The sequence below is a fragment of the Onychomys torridus genome, chromosome 3 (genome assembly GCF_903995425.1).
Source record: "Onychomys torridus chromosome 3, mOncTor1.1, whole genome shotgun sequence".
Lineage (NCBI taxonomy): Eukaryota > Metazoa > Chordata > Mammalia > Rodentia > Cricetidae > Onychomys > Onychomys torridus.
This window is the reverse complement of record NC_050445.1, coordinates 128008310-128029730: the sequence shown is the minus strand read 5'-3', so window position 1 is coordinate 128029730 and position 21421 is coordinate 128008310. Positions and strand designations below refer to the sequence as shown.

General features: G+C 44.5%; 1 protein-coding gene across 1 annotated transcript in view; it reads left to right on the top strand.

Moving 5' to 3' along the window:
* The first annotated feature begins 1646 nt into the window (after positions 1 to 1646).
* Eif2ak3 (eukaryotic translation initiation factor 2 alpha kinase 3) overlaps positions 1647 to 21421 on the top strand; it is a 64787-nt gene continuing 45012 nt past the window's right edge. Inside the window, exons 1-2 of the mRNA XM_036182099.1 lie at positions 1647 to 2163; positions 13268 to 13397. Coding sequence (XP_036037992.1) covers positions 1868 to 2163; positions 13268 to 13397 — 426 coding nt within the window. The 5' untranslated portion in view covers positions 1647 to 1867. The remainder of the gene's footprint in view (positions 2164 to 13267; positions 13398 to 21421) is intronic.

The window sequence follows — 21421 nt, the reverse complement described above, 5'->3', positions numbered from 1 at the left end:
CCCTCCCCTCAAGGCTCGGAGTTCTGTGCAAAAGAGGAGGTGGAAAGATTGTCAGAGCCAGAGGCGGCAAATAACTCCAAGGAAAGAGTTTCCTTCACACACAAGGCTGGTACACATATGAACTTAAAATAAAATGTTTAAAAATAAATAAAAAGAGAAAAGGTCCCCATGAAGAGGCAACAGAGTAGCCACCTACAAGCCAAAGAGGGGGCCTCAGAAGAACCCCATCCTGATGGCTTCTGATGGTGGAATTCTAACCTCTAGAACAGACAGAAAATATATGCTTTGTGGGATTTACTATGACAACCCTAGAGAACTAATATACAATAAGAACTTCAAGCCTTTCATTTCCATCCTGAGCAATACAGGAGGTCATTTGAAGGTCATATTCTGCCCTATGGGGAATCAGGGAAACAAGTGACCAAGTATTTCACAGAGGAAAGACTGAGTTCCAAAGCCGAAGACAGCTGGGATGAAAGAAAACAAGAGTCTCCTTCAAATTCATCAAAAACAACTCGAGTCTGAGCAATTTGGGTGGAGTTGAGGATTACTAATATGCAGTGCAGTGTGTGTGTGTGTGTGTGTGTGTGTGTGTGTGTGTGTGTGTGAGAAATGGGAGAAGACAAGACGTTTAGAGATTTGTTGTACAGAAGAGCAAAGGAATGTGGTTAAGAGCTAAAGGGAGAAATGAGTTTATATGGACCGGGGCTAGGAGGAAACTGAGTGTGCTTGTGTGCAGATGGACGCACCTTCTTACTGTTCCACATACCTGCTCAGAAATTGTCGGGCTGTTCTCAACTGCCTTAAGAGAATTTTTAAACATTCAGACCTTTTCCACTTTGGCTGTTTGTAGTTTTATTTCTCCCGAGGGCAGTGGAAAGCATGCCAGACCAATCAGTAGACTTGAAATAAAGTCACGGTTCTGTGACTATGTGACCTTGGGCAGATGACTTAAGCCAGGGTTCTTCGATTATAAGGAGGTAGGAGGCGTTTACAGTGCACTGGGTTATCTGTTCTGCAGATCACTGTCATCTTAGCAAAGTTGTAATTGTAATTCTTAGTACCGTGCTGGCCACTAATTGGACAACTTCTGAACTCGTCTTTTCTCTTCTATCCACCTAAGGACACACGACCTGTGCAGTCACTTCCCCCCACCCTTCTTCTTTCAAAATAGATTCGGCTTGGGAGGAGCCAAAGCATCTGTCCCTTTAAGGTCGGCCGCCTCCCGGCCACCTGGGACTCACGCCGACTCTCCCTTTCACTGGGGACCGTCCTCTTCACAGTCAGAATCGGCCACGTACTAAGTGCCGCTTCCAACCAATCAAAAAGCAGTTAGCTCAGGCCTTTGGAAGGGCATGCACTTGCACCAATGATCTCCAAGCCTTCTCCAGCGCCTCACTTTGAGAGGCGAGGCCAATAGCAGGGCAGGCCAATCTGTTCCAGAGAAGGCATTCGGGAACTGAAAGGATTCACCAATCGGTTAAGAGGACTCTGGGGAGGGTCATTTCTCATTGGTCATCGCTTCCGGAAAAGGGCCGGGCTCCCATATGCAAAACTATAATTTCATTGGTAGGCATGATGTTGACAACCGGGAGCGCGTCCGCCTGGTTCGGAGTGGCAGGGCGCGCAGCCAATCGCAGAGCAGGAGTGCGGAACGCTCACTCAATGGGCGATGTCCGCACAAGGCTGTCACTCAGGTGGCGGTGGCTGAGACGTGGCCCGGCAGCCCTGCTGCTGCGGCGCAAAGTCGGGAGGTGGCGGCGGCGGGGTCCGTGGCGCGCGCTTGCGGTGCTCCGAGGCTCCGAGCGGCGGGACAGGCGGGCGCCGACGGCCGGGTCTCCATGCCCGCGCGTGGGGCGGGCGGCTGATGGAGCGCGCCACCCGGCCTGGGCCGCGCGCGTTACTACTGCTGCTGCTGCTTCTCCTGGGCTGCGCGGCGGGGATCGTGGCGGCCGCGCGCTCCCGCAGCCTGCCCGCGCCCACGACGGACGCGGCGTTCGGCTTAGGGGCAGCGGCCGCCCCGACTTCGGCCGCGCGGGTGCCTGCGGTGACGACGGCCGAAGTGACCGTGGAGGACGCCGAGGCGCTGCCGGCCGCCGCTGGCGAACATGAGTCACGCGCGATGGAGCCCGACGAAGATGTGGAGCTGCGGCCGCGAGGCAGGTGAGAGGTTGCGGACCGGGATCCGGGTGCCTCTTGCAGGGATACGAGTGTCTGTGTACAAGCAGAAAGCCGTGACACCTTCTTTCCCCGATCAGAGTGCCTTCCCGGTTCTGGTTGTGGGAGCGCAACAGTATCCTCAAAGGAGGATGAGGGCTGCTCGGAGAACCCAGCACCTGGCTAAGAGAGGAAAGTCCACTTCCCCGCTTTCATTGTTTTCAGGCTTAGCCATCCTCCTGGTCCCTTTTACACTCTCCTTCCCAAGTATGTGACTCGTTTTATACTGGCGCCGTTGCGACAGCTGTTTTGAGAAAGGACTTTCGAAAGAGATGTCTACATGTATCCTTCAAAGACAAGTACGTTGTGGCTCCTAGTCGAGGGCTCTTGATTTTCTGTTTCTCTAATTGAGATCTGCTGGAACACCTGCATCAGAATTGCCTGGGGGATGCTGGTTTAATAGACATTTTCTAGGCTCCGCCCCGGTTCCACTGAACCAGACCTTTTCTGGGTAAGAACCTGGAATCTGTTGTATTGAACAAGCGCTCCCGACAGCTCTTGAACACCCTGAAGTTTAAGCGCTCTGGTTAGGTTCTTGTATAGATTCTGGCAGTTCTCTGATATCTAAAGAGGGTTACCATAGTTTATTTTAGTTGGGTTTCTTAGCCTTATAAGCATACAAATTCAAGAGACAAGTTTTGAAGCAATTTTCAAAGTCTGCATGAAATGTAAAACACTGTACCGATAAAGAATATTTCGGACAGCACTTGCGGAGAAAGTGGTACTATTTAACAAAAGGAATGACAAAGGAGCAATTAGGTAAAGTAAGACAGGGAAAGCCAGATCTAAATTAGAAAGTTTTTTTAAGTTTGTAACATAGTAGTTACTATGTTATAATAAGTATCAGAACCTTACAGCGACTACTAGAAATAAGCTAAGTCCTAGAATTCTCATACACTGTTTGAATGCTTATATTTAAAAGGTTTTTAAATAGTAAGTAACACAATTTTCATACACTTGCAATGTATGGACTCTCCTGGATGAGTGGAGCAGCTGTGCAGAGTAAATTATACGAAGTAGAGTGAAACATTTTGTTTTCCTTAGAACACAGCACCTACCCACTGCAGCAGGTACTTACTAAAGCCGATCGGAGGCCACGATTCAGTGGTGGTCCCAAGGTGGAGCAGGTAGCCCCTGCCCTTGGGAGAAGTATGTAGTCCAGAAGTCAAGATGAAGCAGCACAAATGAAGTGTCATGGGTGACGCAAGGCTTTTGTGGTTTTCATAAGGAATTACTGTGACAGAATGATTTGGTTCTTAAAAATGGGTAGAATTCTGATAGATAGTGGACATAAGACAGCAAGAGGTGTGGGGGCTGGAAATTATGCTGAGACCATTGTCGTGGGGTGTGTGTGTGTGTGGGTGTGTGTGTGTTTGCATCCCTACCCTAACAGCATCATCACTTGGAAACATGTTAGACCTCCAGAATCAGGTGCCACCCCAACTTACTGACCAAGCATCTGCATTGTAATAGATCACCATATGATTTATATGCACGTTAGTTTGAGAAATGTTATCTTGAATGGCAGTCTTGAGCAAAAGTTATGCTAAAATATTTCTCTAGCAACAGGGTTTACTGAAACTCGAGGTAAGGATACTAAAAGAACATTATAGCAGTTCAGTATCATATGCCATTACATGGGACTAATATGAGAAATAGTTGGAACAAGATCTTAGTTGCGGCAAGTAAATTGGTTCTTCTTCTCTTGATGACAGCAAACATAGGAACATCAAGAGGTTTAGGGAATCTGGGAAGAAAAGGTAAGGGGTGTTGGTCCTATGCCTTGGAGATGCAGGACATCCAGACTGATGCTTGGCAAGAAGGTGAAAATGAATGACTTGAGCTAGGGGGAAGGCCGGACAGATAGCTACAGTTACAAGAAAAAGGAAGTGCTCAGGAAAAAGCCCCAGGAAATGCCTTTATCTCCTAGAGAGGACAGGCACAGCTCACTAGGGTAGGCCTGAGTCTGGAAAGAGTTTAAGTGCAGTAGGAAACAAATTGCAAAAGGTGAGGACTACTCTCTGCCCGCCCCACTCCCCCTTCCTCACCGTAGTGTCTGAGGAGGGAACCTGTGCAGACAGGTTGAAAAAGAAAGGGATAAAGGTGGCTCTTTATTCCACGTGGCTCCTGCTTCTCATCCCAGCACCTGGGAGGCAAAGGGAGGAGCATTGCCGTGAGTTCTGGTTCAGCGAAGGGTCTGTGTGTTGGACCGGAGTGGTCGGGAGGACCACTTTCTTCCTACTCAAACAAGAGAGAAAATGGAGGAAATGGGCCAGGAGAAGAGTATCTGACCCCTGGCCAAGAGGGCTGCACGGCCGTGGTGTAGTTAGCCTGCTGTGTATGAGTGAGAAGCCATGGTGAGTTGGGTCAGCAGGAGATAAATATTCAAAGTTTAGTAAAAGTTTTTCTAAGTGTGCTTTACAAGTGAAAAAGAAAAATCTGTGAATATCAGTTCCATAATTATAGAACGGTATCCTGTTTGTTTCGAGGGGAGCGCTGTAGTGGCAGAGCTGAGTTAACCAAGCGTTGATTGCAAACAGCTGTGAAGAACTATGGTACTTGCAGAACAGGGGGAGGTGGGGATTGAAGGTCTGTATGTTTGTGCCTTGTCTTTTGATGCATAGCCTGATGGGACCTTCTGAGAGTCACTCTCCCGTTTGATATCCTTTCTTTACCCATGGCACTCCACGTGATCATTCTGCATCTCAGGCATGTGACTGACTGGATAAACATTCTTTTTTTTTTTTTTTTTTTTTTTTTTCCCAAAAATGTAAGCTTGTTTTTCTAGTAGCAGTTTTTTCCTAAGCTTTGGACTGGTAAATGGTATGCCCTCCCCCACCCCACCCCACACACAGAAAACTGGGAGGAACACCTCAATCACACACTTAACTGTTGGATTTATGGATACGGGCAGAGTTTATATTAGCCGCTCTAATTTTAACATGTAATGAATTGCCAAGTCTTACTTGGTTCCTGTAGAGGGTTACTTGGTTCCTTTAGGGGGTTGGGCCTGCAGAGTGTTACTTGGTTCCTGCAAGGGGTTGGTCATTTCACACCAAAGACGTTCTGAAGTTATAAAGAACTAATTTGATCTTGCTTGTCACACTCATTGCCTTGCTTGTTCTCTCTACTTCCTAACACAAGTATTACTGAACTTGACCTTTCTTCCTGGTGTGTCTGTACACCGTTCACCTGCTAACAGAAGTTTTGGGGTTAAATGAGATAACGTCAAATACTTTGCAAATGTAAGATGATTTAATTCCTCTTTGTTTCTCTTTCCACTCTGCCTTTTCCCAGACTGAGTGGATAGGAAGTAAAGGTGTAGAAAACTGGTCTTCCTCAGATTTTCAAATTCATACGCATGATAGTTTGTTTGTTGTTTTAAACCCCCTTTAGGCCATTAATAAATAGTATGTCTGAATACTTGTTGAAAGAGAGCATTGCCAATCATGTAGGCCTGTCAGTGTTCACTTTTCCCACTCCAGACTGGAGGTTAACCAAAAGTCACATTTAAAGAAGAATTTACACGTAACTTCCCAAACAGGTTGTAAGCCAAACTAAACATACTTTGGGCCAGTAAATGGACTGTCTTTCCTCTCTACAGTTGCCTTCAACTTGATGCCTAGACTCTGAATATCTGTGACAGGGACTAGATTGTTCTTTAAGGGACCTGTGTGTCAGGTGCTGTGAACAGTAGTTAGAAATTGGTTCTTCAGTACCAATCACCTGGGATCTCCACCTGCTTTTTCCTTTTTCTTTTTAATGAAAGCAGCTGTTTATACATGTTATTTATACAAGTTGTTTTAAAATACTTTGAGGGACCCTGGGTGTAGATCTGTGACAGACAAATACTTAGCATGAGTGAGGAGGCCTAGAGCTTAATGGGAAACATCAAAAACAGGCAAGCAAACAAACACACAAACCTACCAAATAAGACAATAGTAACTAGCAGTAGAGAAGAACGTGTAAGGTACAGGGTAAATGTGAGGGAGGAAATTAAATATGTAGTTTTTTAAAACTCTGTTCTATTTGTGAGTAACCACTTTGAGTAAAATGTGTTTAATTGTATAAATTAGAAATGCTTTTTTATTTTCCTCATGTAGCCCAGGCTGGCTTTGAACTCATGATCGTCTGTCCCTCCACCACCTAAATGCTGGGGCTTTTTGTTTTGTTTTGTTTTTGGTTGTTTTTTAGAGTGTTACAATGAAGCCCAGAAACCTCAAGGACCCTCCAGATTCCCTAGTGCTAGGATTATAGGCATGCCCCACCATATCTTACCTGGAAAAAATGTTTTCTATCTTAAAAAGGACTCTCTGTTACTTCTCTGTTACCTGTAAATTTGCTTAAGCTTCCTCAAGGTCTAGCTGATATATCAGAACAAAGCTCAGCTGACAGCTTTAGGTATTATTTGTTCTCATTTGAAGACTGGCTGTTCTTAGGATCTGTTTAAACATAGGAGGCTTGGTTGGAGGACTTAGTAGATGAGGACTAGGGCATCAAGTCCAGTCAGTATTAGTTTTTGGGTTTTTTTGGTATGAAAACACATGCTTCGTATATGTTTTGGTGGAAGATCCTTGGCCCTATCACATATATATAGCTTGTAAAGTATATTCACTAGAAGAAAATAAATAGAAAGTATTAAAGTAAGCAGGGTTTTTGTTTGTTTGTTTTGTGTCAGAGTTTCTCTGGGTAGCCCTGGCTGTCCTGGAACTCACTCTGTAGACCATGCTGGTCATGAACTCACAGAGATCTGCCTGCCTCTGTCTTCCAAATGCTGAGATTAAAGGTGTGTGCCACCACTGGGCAGAAAGTAAACAGTTGCTAATCTGTAAATTATTCAGTCCAGATAATGCTTTCTGTCACCTGCTGGAAAGTCCACAGGAAGTCCAAGACTCCTTTGAAATGACTTTATGAAGGAGTTTAGCATCTCCCAGAATCCAGCAAACTTAACTGTCAGTAAATAGACTAAGTCAGAGCCCAGGGTTCTTTAAAATCAAGGCAGAGCCAGTGAAGCCTGTGTATTCATTTGGCCTAAAGTCATTTCTGCTAAATTGAGGATGTAATCCGAGTGGTTACAAGATAAATGACACCTTGATGTCATTTCTGGAAGCAAAAAAAAAAAAACAAGAAAAATTGCATATTACAGTAGCATCCTGGTCCTTTGGGCGGATTTGGAGTTGATAGACTAACAGAGCTAGGAGGAATGTATCCCCCAGGCCTGTCCTAAACTTATCTGTGAGTGATCCTAGGCAAGTTCCATTTCTTTGCGTCTTTCTTAGCCTCTCTATTTGATGTGGATAATGTCTCTACATCCTATAATCAATTCGTGTGGTAAACATCTCCTCATTTTACTAGTTAGGCACTGCCAGGCACTGAGTAGAGAGACGCTCAGAATCTGGCAGAAATAACTTTGTTTACAGAATTAACTAGACTGTAGTAGATAGTCAGGCATCCTTATACTGGCATGAAGCTGAAGAAAATGGGAGCGTCACTGTCATACTATCAAATCCTTGAATGTAAGAGTCAGGTGGTGGCGCACGCCTTTAATCCCAGCATTCAAGAGGCAGAGGCAGGCAGGTCTCTGTGAGTTCGAGGCCAGCCTGGGCTACCAAGTGAGTTCCAGGAAAAGGTGCAAAGCTACACAGAGAAACCCTGTCTCAAAAAACAAACAAACAAGCAAACAAACAAACAAAAGTCAGGTGGAGCTGGAGAGGTGTCTCAGTGGTTGAGAACACTTGCTACTCTTGCAGAGGACCCAGGTTTGAGTCCCAGCACCTATATGGTGGCTCACAGCCATCCATAACTCCAGGTGATCTGATACCCTCTTCTGACCTCCACAGGCACCAGACATACACATGGTACATCCACATACAAACATGCAGGTAAAACACTCGTACACATAAAATAAAATATGTCTTTCAAAGAAATGTCAAGGGCCAAAGAAATGGTTCAGTAGATGAAATGGCTTCCATGAAGCCCAATGACTACATTTGATCTCTGGGGTCCAGATGAGGTGGCACATCTGTAATCCCAGCACTCCTGCATCAGGATGGAGGCAGAGACCGGAAAGGCACCAGGTGCTTACTTGCAGGTCAGCTAGCTCCCAAAGAAAGAGAGGAAGGAAAGACTTGACTCCCAAAGTTGTCTTGGGATATCCATATGCACAGGCACATACACACGGGTGTGCACATGCAAGTAATAATAAATTAAAACTTTCTAATTTGAAAAAGAAACTCTCTTGGTCAGAATAGACCACAGAATCACACAAGCAAGGGCACAGTGGGAGTTTTATAGTGAACTTAGCAGGATTTCCAAGCCTGAGTTCCCAGATCACTGTGGATCTATATAAGGGATCTTTGAGATCCAGTGGGAATCCATGGACTATAGGTTATTTAAATAATGTAATGGAATGAGACATTTAATAAAGAAAACACTAATTAAAAAGCCAGATGTGGTGACACATACCTGTAATCCCCGCAGCACTCAGAGGCAGAAGGACTAGATAAATATTAAGTGCCATCCTCTGCTATATACACAGTGTATCTGAGGCTATAAAATACCCTGTCTCAACAGGCGAACAAACACAAAAGAGTGAACTTCTTTGCTTTGAGCTCCAATTATGTCAAACCTTCAATAATAATTGTATTTCTTTCTTCCCAGAAATGCTGACTATTTAGGCTAGTTTTAAATATTTTCTTTAAAGCTAGGGCAATGTAGGCTACCAAAATGGGTCAGCAGGTGAAGGAGCTTGCCGCCAACCCTGATGCATGATCTCCATCCCTAGAACTCATTTGGTGAAAGGAGAGAACCAATTGTCCTCTGACATCCGCAATTCAGATCATGGCACATGTATGCCCCCCCACCTAAACAAATAAAATAAATATAAAGAAAATTAATGGAGTATTAAGCACTTGGCAAAAGAAATATTTGAAGACAGGGTGAAAATTGAGTGAACAAAGGAAGCTTGTTGAAAGGGCTGGAAATCCCTGGGGTGGGGTGTTGTCATGGGTTGAGAGAGGTGTGAGGAGAGGGGATTAGCTTGGCAGCAGAGACAGAATGAGGTTAGGAAAGTACACAGGAGCTGAATTGTGAAAGCGTTCTGTCCCTTACAAAGCGGTGGGCACAGCAGAAGTTAATCAGAGCTCTCCCATGGACTCAAACTCATCAGAAATGGGAAGAAATGGTTCTGAGGCCAGAAAATATGTCAGACAGGCTTTTACGGTGTTTTAATGAAAATGCAAGTCTAGGGCCAGCACAGGGATAATGCAAGTCTAGGGCCAGCACAGGGATAATGCAAGTCTAGGGCCAGCACAGGGATAATGCAAGTCTAGGGCCAGCACAGGGATAATGAAGAGGCAAACTTAAGGGCAACTTTGGAAACAGAATCAGGAATACATGGCTATGATCGTAATGTCTCGAGAGGCTAAGAGAGCAAGTGGGGGTGAGGTCTGTGATATGCGTTAGGTGGCAAAGTGAACAACGGGTGTAGTGTGAAGAGAGGAAGAAGTAGAAGGAAGAAACTGGCTGAGAGGTTTAATTTTCTGATTGTGTCATCCTGATAAGGGGTGGAACCTACCAGCTGAGCTGTCCTGAAAGGGATGGTCCACCGCAAATACCATGTAGGTTTGTATGGGGCTGTCCTTTCCACGAGAGAGAAAACTGGGCCCCGACTTTCCAGGAAGAGTGTGCAGTACAAACAGAAAGTGCCTGCTAGGAAGAGATGGAGAGCTATGGAATGACAGGCGAGAGTCTGGCAGAGGCCGAGGCCTCTGTGGGACACTTGAAAGGGGCTTAGATTGCCAAAACCCTTCCTACAGTAGCAGGAAAGGTTTGGGGTGCTGCTGGCTGGGAGCTGCTGCACTAAGGAGCTAGGGCTCCCAGAAGCCGTTAGAGGTCATGCTCTAGCGAGGCTTGAATTCTTGGCCTCCTCTGCTACAAATCGGTTGGCACAGCTTAACTTGCATGAAATTCATTCTGGATGTCACGATGCATTGTCTTGTGAGCCTTTAATAGTTTGTAATTGTTTGTTTGGTTGGTTTTTTGAGACAGGGTTTCTTTGTAGCTTTGGAACCTGTCCTGGACTAGTTCTGTAGACCAGGCTGGCCTCGAACTCGTAGAGATTCACCTGCCTCTGCCTCCCAAGTGCTGGGATTACAGGCGTGTGCCACCACTGCCCAGCGTTATCGTTTTTTATAATCGGGCAGTTTGTGTTATATTGAGCGAAGTGAAACAGCTCTATTTTACCTATTAAAAAATAAGGCGAGGGGCTGGGAGATGGCCCAGTGGGTAAGACACTAGCTGCTCAGCAGGTGTGAAGTCTAGAACCATGCTCCTCCCCTCTCCCACCCTCAGCAAGCTGGCTAACTAGACTAGAGGGAATAGGCCAGCTCTGGGTTCCAAAAGAGATTCTGTCTCCATCAGTGAAGTAAAGGGGCAGGAAAAATGGCTCAGCATTCAAGAGTATTTGCTGCTCTTCCAGAGGACCCAAATTTGGTTCCCAGCACCTGTGTCAGGCAGCTCAGAGTTGCCTGTAACTCCAGCTCCTGGGGCTCCAACGCCCTTTGGCGCCACAAGCACCCACAGACATGACCTACACATGCAAAACATATGGATGTACATACTACACACACAAAAAAAATATCTTTTGGGTGGGGGTGGGGGAGGTATGGGTTTCTCTATGTAGCCTTGGCTGGCCTGGAACTCACTATGTAGACCAGTCTGGCTTGGAACTCAACAGAAATCTGCCTGCCTCCTGAGTGCTGGGATTAAAGGCATGCACCACCAAGCCCAGCTAAAAATAAATCTTGTTCAATTAAAAAAAAAAACAAAAAACCAACTTTAAATAAAATGGAGCACAACTGAAGAAGACACCAGTGTTAGGCATGAAACACATATACAATGCAAAATAAATGTATAAATAAAAGTTATAAAAACCCCAACTGAGTGAAACTTTGAGGAGAATATAGGCAGAGCCATGGGGGTGTGTCCAGGTCTGACTTCCAGGTCCTACCTGTGAATTCTTTGGTTCTTGAATAAGTTAAAGGCTTTTCACCTTGTTTGAAATAGTGTGTTCATGGGGAGATAAATGCATTCTGTTCCCCCCCTCTTCATCTCTCTCTTCTGATGCCTGTTCAGGTCTTGTTTAGACAGCCGTGTTGAGGTGAATTCAGGGATGTAGCTTCTCTGACATTTCTAGGAGACAGTCTCACAGCAAACTTCCTGTTCCTCTGATTCTTACAATCTTTCCACTTCCTCTTCTGAAATGATCCCTAAGCCTTAGGAGTTATATTGAGATGTAGTGATTGGGACTGGGTACCACATGATCTCTTGGTTTCTTGTCCTCTGCATTTTAATTGGCTGTGGTTTTCTGCAATAGTTGCTGTCTGTTGTATGTGGGGGGAATTAGGAAAATATCCAAGAATGGTGGCACATGCTTTTAGTGCCAGTACTCTGGAAGCAGAAGCAGTAGACCTCTGTGTTTGAGACCAGCCTAGTCTACATAATGATGCCCAGGACAGCCAGGGCTATAAGGGTTTCCAGTGCTTAGAGAGACCCTGCCTCCGGAAAAATAAATGAATGAATACATAAATCAGGAAAACGTGGTATCTCAGAAGCCACATAAAGGGTATGTTTCACAACATGCAGGAGTGATAGTTGACCCTGAGTATTTGTCATTGTGAAGGTCAACAGTGACTCCAGCGAGAAATGCTTTGGTGCTGTGGGAGTTTTGTTATAGAAAGATGCAAGAAAGGGATTAGAGGCTAGAAATAAGAGTGGTTTGTTTGGCTTGATTTAGTAATTGGACTTTTGGCTTTTTTTAAGAGGGGGCTATGAGACAGGGTCTTTCATTGTAGCCCAAGTTGGCCTTAAGCTCTCAATTTTCCTACTTCAGCCTCGCAGATGCTGGGAACATAACCGTATCCTCTAGGCCTAGCTGGTTCTGATTTTAAGTTGGGAAGTATAGGAGATTTGAATCCTCATCTTGTGTATTCAGGCTGCCATAATAAAGTACCATAGACTGGGAGGCTAGAAACAACAGAAATGTTTTTCTCACACTTGTGGATAAGAGAGAGGTTAGGGTTGTAGGATCAGCGACTTACACCTTCTCATGGAGTCAGGTTTGTTGGAGTCAGAGAAGAGGAAGCGAGCAGGAAAGAAAAGCCTTGGTGGCTGGAGTGAGGTACTTGAAAGGTGGGCCTGACCGGAGAGGCCGAATAGACAGAGTAAAACCCCAGAGAACTGAGGAAAGGTCATGCGAGTTAGTGGCAGTCCCCAGCAGCTAAACTCTTGCAGGAATAAGCTGGTGACCTATGAAAGGGTCAGCATAGGACCATTAGGAGGGTTGATGGATGGAACGGCCTGATCCCAAGAATTTTGAGGGAGAAGAGAAGGAAATGGGCCGGAAGTAGCAAGGAAATGAAAGACCCACTAGTCAAGAGTCATGGTAGGAGAATGTCCTCCCTTCCTTGGGGAAGTAGTGTTCTTAAGAATGTTCTAGGAAAGCAAGCAGCAGAGTGAGAATTTGGGGAGGGGCTGAGAGTGAAGGTTAGGGGAAAGCCAGGTCGGGGCTTATTCAGGTTAAGTGCTTGCTGCAGAGGCCCAGGTAGAAGCTGGCTGTGGTGGCACACTACTGGAATTCCAGCCCTGGGGAAGGAGAAACAGGAAGACCCCTGGGGCTCCAGCCTACACACATGTGCACACATACACATGCACACATACAAGAAAGTTTGCAGAGGAATGTGTTGCAAAGGAATGGATCTCAGGAGGTGAGGAAAGAGAGGAGGAGAGGACACAGCCAGGATATTGAGGATGATGAGGTGATGGAAGGTGATGAGGATGTGGAAGGAGGGGAGACCTAGGAATCGAGGGCTTTTCATCAGAGGCTTGAGCAGATAAAGGGTGTAGTGAAGTTAGTTGTCTTGCTCTACAGACAGATAGGTGACAAGACCTTAAAGGTTGAGGCGCAGTGGTCTCCCCTCTTTTCTTACTGATGGGACTAACTTTCTTAGATTGCTTTCCAATTTTTGTTCTATTTATTTTTCATTTACAGATCCTTAGTAATTATCAGCACTTTAGATGGAAGAATTGCTGCACTGGATGCTGAGAATCATGGGAAAAAGCAGTGGGATTTGGATGTGGGATCTGGTTCCTTGGTTTCATCTAGCCTCAGCAAGCCAGAGGTAAGAAAACTCAGGTTGTGGTGAGAATCGCCGCTGTGTCTTCTTGTGAAGCTTGAGCTCAGAGCTTTTGCCTGGGTTAGAGATGTCAAGCGTCCCTTCACGTTTCTGTAAAATGGGGTAGATGACAGCAACCACTTCTTAGGATTGCAGCAGGCGTTGCATGTGTTAATCATATAAGTAACCGAGAAACCATGTCTGTTCTATCTGTATAGCACATTACCTGCTTGATGACATGATCATCTTTTCATATTGTCATCATAGGATCCCCAAGGAGGAGCAATAATTAAGATTTTCTACACTACAGAACCCTATGCTTTGTTATTCTGTACATTTTTTCTTAAGTATTGTACATCCTAATTCTCTTTTGTATGGTCCAAACCAGGTCACTTAAAAAAAATATATATATAGCATACATACATACATACATATATATATATATATATATTAGTAATTATATATAAATAATATATATTTTATTAGAGTGGAGGAGAGAGAGGACCTAGACACACAGGCAAGCACATCCAATATTGCACATATGGAGGTTGTAGGTCAACTTTATGTACTCAGTTCTCTCCTTCCACTGTGGGCTCCAGGGACTGACCTCCAGTCGTCAGGCCTGTGGGGCAAGAGCCATCTCACCAGCCCTAAGTGCACTACATTTCCTCTCATTTTATTTATCGCAGAAAATTTGTACTTCCTAGTTCTGAGCTCTGGGATATAGAGAGCAACAAATGTTTAGACCTCGTGCTTCGGCTCCACCCCTTGGCAGGTTACTTCCCCGTCGGTGAGGAGCTGCCCATCTTGGAATGGCGCCATGGGGAGGAGTAGAGGGGAGAAGCTTGTTTTCCAGTATTTAATCTTGACTCTGGGTTGTCTCCTGAGCTTTAGTCTGCTGCCTAAGCCATTTTGAGTAAGTCCATCTCCAGAGCCGTGGTAGCTGACATGCAGTCAGTCGCCTGTTGAATGCCCTCAGTCTCCTCCCACATCTAGTCATTGCTAACTGTGGACACCCCAACAGTGGTCTTTTCTTTAAAAAGCTTCCTAGCTGGTATCAAGTTGGGAGGAGACAAGAACTGACATGAGGGGCTGAAAAATGACCTTACTGTCATTGGTGGAGCTTTGTGATGGGAACACTGCTGACAACCTCCTTTCTGTACCCGCACTTCCCGTGTCTTCCATTTCTGCGGCTCTGAGCAGGGGACTTAAGGAAACAGTCTTGCAGAGTCTCTACATCTCCTGTGTGCTAAGCCCTGGCTAGACTTTGGGCGAGCAGTGTGTATTATGCTTTTGTAGTTGTCAGACTGTATGCTGACACATGTTTTGGGATTCATGAGCTTCTGTTGTTAAGAATTACTGATGTGAATAGCGACTTGACTGTCTTTAGCCTGAAGTCAGATTTTAAGAATGATATTCAGATGTTTATTTGTGCTCTTCTGGAATTTTCCTTATTTTTAAACTAGATGTGAATATGATCCGCAAAATGAGATTATAAACCATTTCTATCTGAGATAATTTCAGTGTGTAGTAGTGATTCAGAGCATGTGTGTATTTGCAGACTGAAAATCCACACACAGAAATGGTTGAGCTGCATGGCATGACCACGTAGAATGTGAACAGCTGTACTAACCAGAGTCCTGACAGCTGTGAACAAGAGTTCAGGGTCATCCTCAGCTGCATAGCAAGTTTGCCTGGGTTGTGGAAGAGCCTGGCCTTCCATCCCACCACACGTAAAGACACAAAAAGAAAGCTCAATAGATACTTTTCATGCAAGAAAAAAAAAAAAAAAATCCATGGCTCAGTGGGTAAAGCTGCTAATTTTCCAAGCCTGAATACCTGAGTTCGAACCCTGGGCCCACATGATGGAAGAGAAGAGTTGACTTCCAAAGGTTGTCCTCTGACTTCCACATTGCACCCTGTGGCTGTGCCTCGCCCATGCACAGATCAATCAATTAATTAATAAATATAATTCATTTTTAAGCATCCAGAGGCCAGAAGAGGGTATTAGATCTCTTGGAGCTTGAGTAGCAAGAGTTGTGAGCTACTCAGTGTGGGTGCTGGAATCTGAACTTGGGTCTGCTGCAGGAACAGAAAGTTCTCTTAATTGCTGAGCCATCTCTCCAGCCCTCTCCCCCACCAAAAAAAAAACTAAAGTGGGGGGGGGGAGCTGAGACCTCTTTACATTATCTAGTTTTTAATTTTCTACTGTATAAGAAAAAAAATCTGGGGCTGGAGAGACGGCTCAGTGGTTAAGAGCACTGACTGCTCTTCCAGAAGACCAGGTTCAATCCCCAGCACCCACATGGCAGCTCACAACTGTCTGTAGCTCCAAGATCTAACACCCTCACACAGGTAAAATACCAATGTATATAAAATAAGAATAAATAATTTAATTTTAAAAATATTTTAAAAACAGAAAAAAATCTAAAGGCATTGATCATTTGTGAAAACATGATAGCTTAGTGTACAGCTATGTTAATGATGTTATTCTTAGCATCATGATGCATACTTGGTGTTCCTTACAGTAACCCTCCTGTTGCTAACTCAATCCCACCTTATAGAACGTTGAAACCGAATCTTGGAGCTGTGATTTTCTTGAAGTTGCAGTCCCACCTTGTGATAACGACTTCCTGGCTGTACTTTGTGTATCTGCTCTGGAGCCTTTTCCACATTTGTGTGTGTGCTTCCTGTATAGACACAGGCTGTTCATAAAATATGGCAAGTCTCAAACTCTTGGTCTGATGAGCCTCCTATATTTATTTTGAAATTCTTTATTATATTTTTTTTTGAGCTGATGATCGAACCCAGGGCCTCGCGCTTGCTAGGCAAGCACTCTACCACTGAGCTAAATCCCCAACCCTTTATTATATTTTTTAAAATTTATTATGTGTATTGTGAAGGGCATACATACCACAGTGCAAGTGTGGAGATGAGGGGACAACTTTCAGGACTTGGTTCTCTCCATCTACCGTATGGGTCCCAGGCACCATATCAGGTTGGCAGGCTTGTAGACAAGTGCCTTCACTCTCCAAACCCCGAGTTCTTAAATTTTATTAAGGGGACCAAGGAGTGTATATATTTATATATATATGACTTAGTCAGTATTCTGCTGTGAAGAGACACCATGACCTCTTTTAAAGGATGACATTTAATTGGGGCTTGCTTACAGTCTCAGAGATCTAGTCTATTGTCATCATGGCCAGAAGCATGGCGACACACAGGCAGACGTGGTGGAGAGGTAGCTGAGAATTCTACATCCAGATCGGCAGACTGCAGGAAGAGGGAGAGACACACACTAGGACTGGCTTGAGCATTTGAAACCCCAAAGCCCACCCAGACAGTGACACACTTCCTCCAACAAGGCCACACCCACTCCAACAAAGCCACACCTCCCAATCTCTATCAAGTAGCTCCACTTCCTAATGACCAAGTATTCAAATCTACAAGACCATAAGGGCCATTGCTATTCAAATCACCACTCTGTCTGTCTGGCTGTCTATCTACCTATCTATCTGAAACAGTCTTGCTATGTAGCCCAGGATAGCCTTCTATTCCTCATCCTTCTGCTTCAGCCTTCTGAGTGCTGGGATTATAGGCATATACCATCACATCCAGCTACATATCTATATTTATAACATTAAAAATTAAAATAAATTGTTCAGGTGGCTGGATCTCTGAGTTTGAGGCTAGCCTGGGCTACAAATTGAGGTTCTGGAAAGCCAGAGCTATACAGTGAGACCCTGTATTAAAGCAAAACAAGGGGGAAGGGAGAAAAGGAGAGGGAGAAAGGGAGAAAGAGAATTTCCAAAAGACTTACTAATTAATAATAAACCCAGTACATAATAGCATGACGTGTTATCAAGATAAAAGAGGCACCTTTTTTACACATTTGCACATCTCTTTTAATTTTCAGTTTAGTAGAAGAAACTAGATTTTTATATCTGCTTCTTTATCAAATATATTGCATTGTTGTCAGGCAAGGTAGCTAACGACTATAGTCCCAGCACCCGGAGATAGAGGCCAGCCTTGGCTACATTGTGACTTCAGGGCCAGCCGGAAATACATGAGATCCGTCTCAGAAAAACAAAACAAACAAACAAAAGTTATATTGCATTTTTTGGTTCAGTTATGTGAAGAAAAGTCAACCCCACACATAGGTTGTTGGAGAAGGGAGGAATATTTTAGTGGCCTTTTGCTTTGTTTTGACACTGCCCCCAAACAAATGTAAGTTTCTGAAAGGGTCTGAAACCAAAGCAATTAACATTTTTTAAACGTTTTTATTTATTGTTGGGTTTTTATTTTGTTTTCTTCATGTCAGGGGCTCACCATGTGGCCCTGGCTGGTCTGGAACTTGCTGTGTAGTCCAGCCGGCCTCAAACTCACAGAGATCTGCCTACTTTTGCCTCTCGGGTACTAGGATTAAAGGCATGCATCACTCTGACCTTATTTTTATTTATGTGTATATAAGTGTGCCTGCTTGTGTTCCTCATTTGTGCAGTACTCACAGAGACCAGAAGAGAGTGTTGGATCCCTTGGAACTGGTTGTGAGTCATTGAGTGTGGATGCTGAGAACTGACCCCAGTTCTCTGCAAAAACAGCAAGAGCTCTTAATGGCTGAGCCACCTCACCAGCTCCAGCGATGAACATTTTATACTCGATTGCATTAGCCATCTTGCCTTTTACTCTAACATCATGGTTTTCTGACTTCACAAGGAAATATTGACTCATTGAGTTATTATTAATACTTAGTACATTGGGGAAAAATTCAAATTGTCACTAACATCACTGATTTAATCAGAAGCTGTTGGGTTGGTTTGGCCTGGGTTTTGGGGGTTGGGAATTGAGGGCTTCCTGCACACTAAACTAGCCTGCCACTGTGCTACCCACACAACCCTTAAATGTCCCCTGAGTACCAGAGAACTGCAGGTTTTCTCCTGTGGACACAGCCTACCTAGTTTTCTGATTTTCACTTGCAAACTTGAATTTCATCACAAATACTGTCCGCTGTTTTCTTTGAAGAGGAAAGCCCACTTTGTTCTTTTGGAGTAAATGTCTAGAATATTCCCTCATTGCTATTGTTGGTTTCAGTTGATGGTTGAACAAAATGAAGCCATTTAAACAGAGCAAATAATGCAGTACACACCAGTGCTGCTCCTGAGACAGGCTTCAGACACACTTAAGATGTGCACAAGTGTTTGACACACTTCCTAGTTAGTGACAAGAACAGGAGGAAGATAGTCCTGAGGGTCAAGATTGAATAAAATTCGTCCTGTTTGTTGCTTCAAATGTGTTTTCTCTATGTGTGTGTCTCTTTCTATCTTCCTCTCTCTCTCTCTCTCTCTCTCTCTCTCTCTCTCTCTCTCTCTCTCTCTCTCTCTCTGTGTGTGTGTGTGTCTTGTAAACACCCCCCCCATTCTTTTCCTTCCTCCTCTCCCTTGCCCACCCCCCTTCTTTCAACAAAGTCCAGGAGAGCCCAGGCTTTCCTAGAAATCACAACCCTCCTGCTTCAGCCTCCTGAATGTTGAGTTTACAGGCATTCACCACAGTCTCTGGCTAGCATCTTAGTGCTAAGGATTAAATGTGAGGTCTTGCACATGCTAGGCATGTGCTCTACCACTGGGCTTTATCTCCATCAAGAACAGTTTGTTTGCTTGTTTGTTTGATTGGTTGGTTGGTTTTGGTTTTTGAAACAGGGTCTCACTATGTAGCCCAGTCTGGCCCTGAACTCTCAGAGATCCACCTGCCTCTGCCAAGAACATTCTTAAGCTAGACATTGTGCCACCCTCCTGTAATCCTGTAATTTAAGAGACAGGCAGGAGGATCATTACAAGTTTAAGGCTAGCATAGTCTTGAAGCCAGCCAGGGCTATATAGGGAGACCCTGCCTTAAAAATCCTGAGGAAAAACAAAAATAAGATTTCTGTTGCTCAGAGTGTGCAGCAGAGAGGAACACAGGATCTGATAGGCATTCGGAGTGTCAGCACATGCTGCTCTTACACACTCACAGCGTGTGGCAGCAGTACAGGAGCAGGCAAACCCTATTTTGAAGACTATTTGACCTTCTGCAAAAATCACAGACCATCCTTTCAGGGTTGCTAACTTAGTCGATGATAGAAATATTATAAGGACATTTGAGATTATAAACATTTTCCAAGAGACAGTTGGATCCATCTGTCATTCATACTAGTAGTTATGTTCAGAAGTTGTCAAGGGCTGGGCATGATAGTGTGCACCTTTAATCCTAGAACTGGGGAGGTAAAGGCACTTGGATCTCTTTGAGTTTAAGCTCAGCATGATCTACATAGTGAGTTCCAAGCCAGCCAAGGCTACATGTATAGTAAGATTCTGTCTTAAAAGGGGGGGAGGGGTAGGCAAAATACTACTACAAAAATACCCTGAACTGCAGGTCACAAACTTTCCAAGAACATCTGGAGCAATGGTTATGAAGACCCTAGTCTTCCTAGTGGCTATTATTTCCTACTGTAAATAGTGTTCAGTGGGCAGCCATCATCAGAGGAGGGCTATTGCAATGGGCAGGAAGAACTGGCATGGACACACAGCAAGTGTCTCCCCAGTGACGATAAATAGAAGTGTGGCTCCACCTGGGTCCTCCTGTGCTGGATGCTTGGTCTCTCTCAGCTTTCATATGTAGATGCAACAGGTTTGACCCCCAAGACCTGAGTTGCTCTCCACGCAGAAGCTATTAAATATTAAAGATCCTCTTGGTTTGCTAAGGTGAACGGTAAAGGACCAGGTAGACTGGTCATTCCAGCTCTTATTGATTGAAGAATTGATTGTGGATCACATGTATGTGGAAGCTTTTTTAGACTTTGTGGTATTGTGGGGGAGGGACCAGAATATGGGACTTCCTGTACTAGTCAGGGAAGCTCCTTCAGTTTGCTGTATACGGCCAGACACAGTGGTACACACCTGTAATCTCTGAATTCCAAAGACTAAGGGCAGGAGAATAATGATTTCTACACCAGCCAGGGTCATATCGTGAGAATCTGTCTCAAAAGACACGGACAAAGCCGGGCACATGGTGGTGCCTTCAACCCCAGCACTTGGGGCAGAGATGGGTGTGGGGGAGTGTAAAAGAATTCAAGGTTATTCTTGGCTATGTAGTGACTTCAAGGCCAGCTTGGATTACATGAAACCTTGTCTCAAAAATAAACAGAGACAAAAAAGAAGTTTGTATAAGCTGGCAAGGTAACGTGCTTGCTGCTTAGTATGGGGACTTAAGTTGAGATCACCCAACACCCAGTTGATAGCTGGGTGTAATGATAAAATCTTATAATCCCAGGACTGGGGAAATGAAGACTGGGAGATCCTGAGACTTTCTGGTAAGCTTCTCTTGCTGAATCAGTGAACTGTCTCAAACAGGAGGTACACAGTGATTGAAGGAGGTACTCAAGGTTGACCTCTGGCCTCCATTTATACGTGTACACAGACGTGTATTTCCCCTGAACACCCCAAGTATGTACATGCACATAACCCATATGTACACACACTATTAATGTTTTATTAAAAGTGCACATTCATTACACATTATCACACTAGGTTCAGATCTCATTGCATCCTGGTTTGTTCTAATGTCATGAACTCTTTCTATTCCAAAAGGGTCTATAAACTAGTGTGTTGTTTTCTCGTTTGGTGTGTTGCTTTGTGCCCTGACCATGTCAGTGAAATCCCGTGTGTACAGGGAGAGTGACAGCTCCATTAGGAACAAATATTTTGTGATGTATTTAAAAACCGCATGTGGCAGGAAGGCTGAGGTGTCTTGGGACACACATCTCCTTTACCACTCCTTCCTGTTTACAAGGCACCTACAAAACTTCCTCAAAAGAATGCTGACACGAAACCATGCTGCACCTGCACCTCCGAGTGTGTTCAGATGACAGGGAACCTGGGTCCTCCCTGAGCTTTAGCCGATCACATTCCCTAGGTAATGAACCCACTATTATTTGGACAGCCAGTAGCTGAGACTTGTGTTTTAAATTTTCAGAAGGACCTCCTGATGTGAAATCT